The sequence below is a fragment of the Manacus vitellinus genome, unplaced genomic scaffold (assembly GCF_001715985.3).
Source record: "Manacus vitellinus isolate BGI_N305 unplaced genomic scaffold, ASM171598v3 scaffold_154_pilon, whole genome shotgun sequence".
NCBI lineage: Eukaryota > Metazoa > Chordata > Aves > Passeriformes > Pipridae > Manacus > Manacus vitellinus.
Window position 1 is genome coordinate 101,380 of NW_021939093.1, and position 1,147 is coordinate 102,526.

The following is a 1,147-nucleotide window of genomic DNA, read 5'->3' on the forward strand; positions in this document are numbered from 1 at the left end:
CCTCGGGGCGGCCGTGCCACCGTCTCCTCCTGCCACAGGTTCATCGAGAACAACGACATCCAGGCGCTCTCCAAGGGCACTTTCCGTGGGCTCAAGTCCCTGACACACCTGTGAGCACGTGGGGGTCCTGCAGGGGACATGGTGGGGGTGGCTTTGCCAGAGATGTGTCCCCATGACCCTTCTTGTCTCGCAGGTCCTTGGCCAACAACAACCTGCAGACGCTGCCCCGGGACCTCTTCAAGCCGTTGGACATCCTGAGTGACCTGTGAGGCTGCCACGGCACCGGGAACACCCGGGACACCGGGCTGGGGAGAGGGTGACATCCCGGGGCTTGGGAGGAGGACCCTGTGTGCTGGGGCCTGGCAGGGATCCCTGGGGCACCGGACTGGGGAGAGGGTGACAGGGTGACACCCCGGTGCGTGCTGGGGGTGACTCGGTGCCACCCTTGGCAGGGACCTCCGTGGCAACACGCTGGTCTGCGACTGCAAGATCAAGTGGCTGGTGGAGTGGCTGGAGAGAACCAACACCACGGTCCCTGCCATCTTCTGCAGCAGCCCCGGGCAGTTCGAGGGGCAGCGGATCCGGGACCTGGAGCTCGGTGACTTCCAGTGCATCACCACAGGCAAGGGATGACCGTCACCCGTCACCCCGCTCCTGGGTGCCCGGACCCTCACTGCCACCTCTCCCCTCCCCAGATTTCGTGATGCACCAGGTCCTGCCCTTCCAGGCGGTGTCAGCCGAGCCCTTCACCTACGACAGCGACCTGTACGTGGCCCTGGCACAGCCCAGTGCCAGCAGCTGCTCCATCCTCAAGTGGGACTACGTGGAGCGCAAACTCCGCGACTTCGACCGCATCCCCGGTGAGGCAGCGGGCGGGGGGGCTGTTGGGACCCTCATTTGGGGTGACCCGGGGAGGGCAGAGCCCTGACGTGCCGCGGTCCCGCCGGCAGCTCACTCGGCGGTGCACTGCAAGCCCATCGTGGCTCAGGACCAGCTCTACGTGGTGGTGGCCCAGCTCTTCGGCGGCTCCTACATCTACCGCTGGGACACGGCCGTGGACAAGTTCATCAAGATCCAGGACATCGACAGCCAGAAGGTCCGCAAGCCCAACGACATCGAGGCCTTCCAGATCGAGGGGGACTGGTAC

The 1,147-nt window shown here is 65.7% G+C and overlaps 1 protein-coding gene across 1 annotated transcript in view; it reads left to right on the forward strand.

Moving 5' to 3' along the window:
* The window catches only part of LGI3 (leucine rich repeat LGI family member 3), a 28,021-nt gene that overhangs the window by 8,900 nt on the left and 17,974 nt on the right, over positions 1–1,147 (forward strand). Inside the window, exons 2-6 of the mRNA XM_029958437.1 lie at positions 7–110; positions 194–265; positions 453–622; positions 696–860; positions 951–1,143. Coding sequence (XP_029814297.1) covers positions 7–110; positions 194–265; positions 453–622; positions 696–860; positions 951–1,143 — 704 coding nt within the window. The remainder of the gene's footprint in view (positions 1–6; positions 111–193; positions 266–452; positions 623–695; positions 861–950; positions 1,144–1,147) is intronic.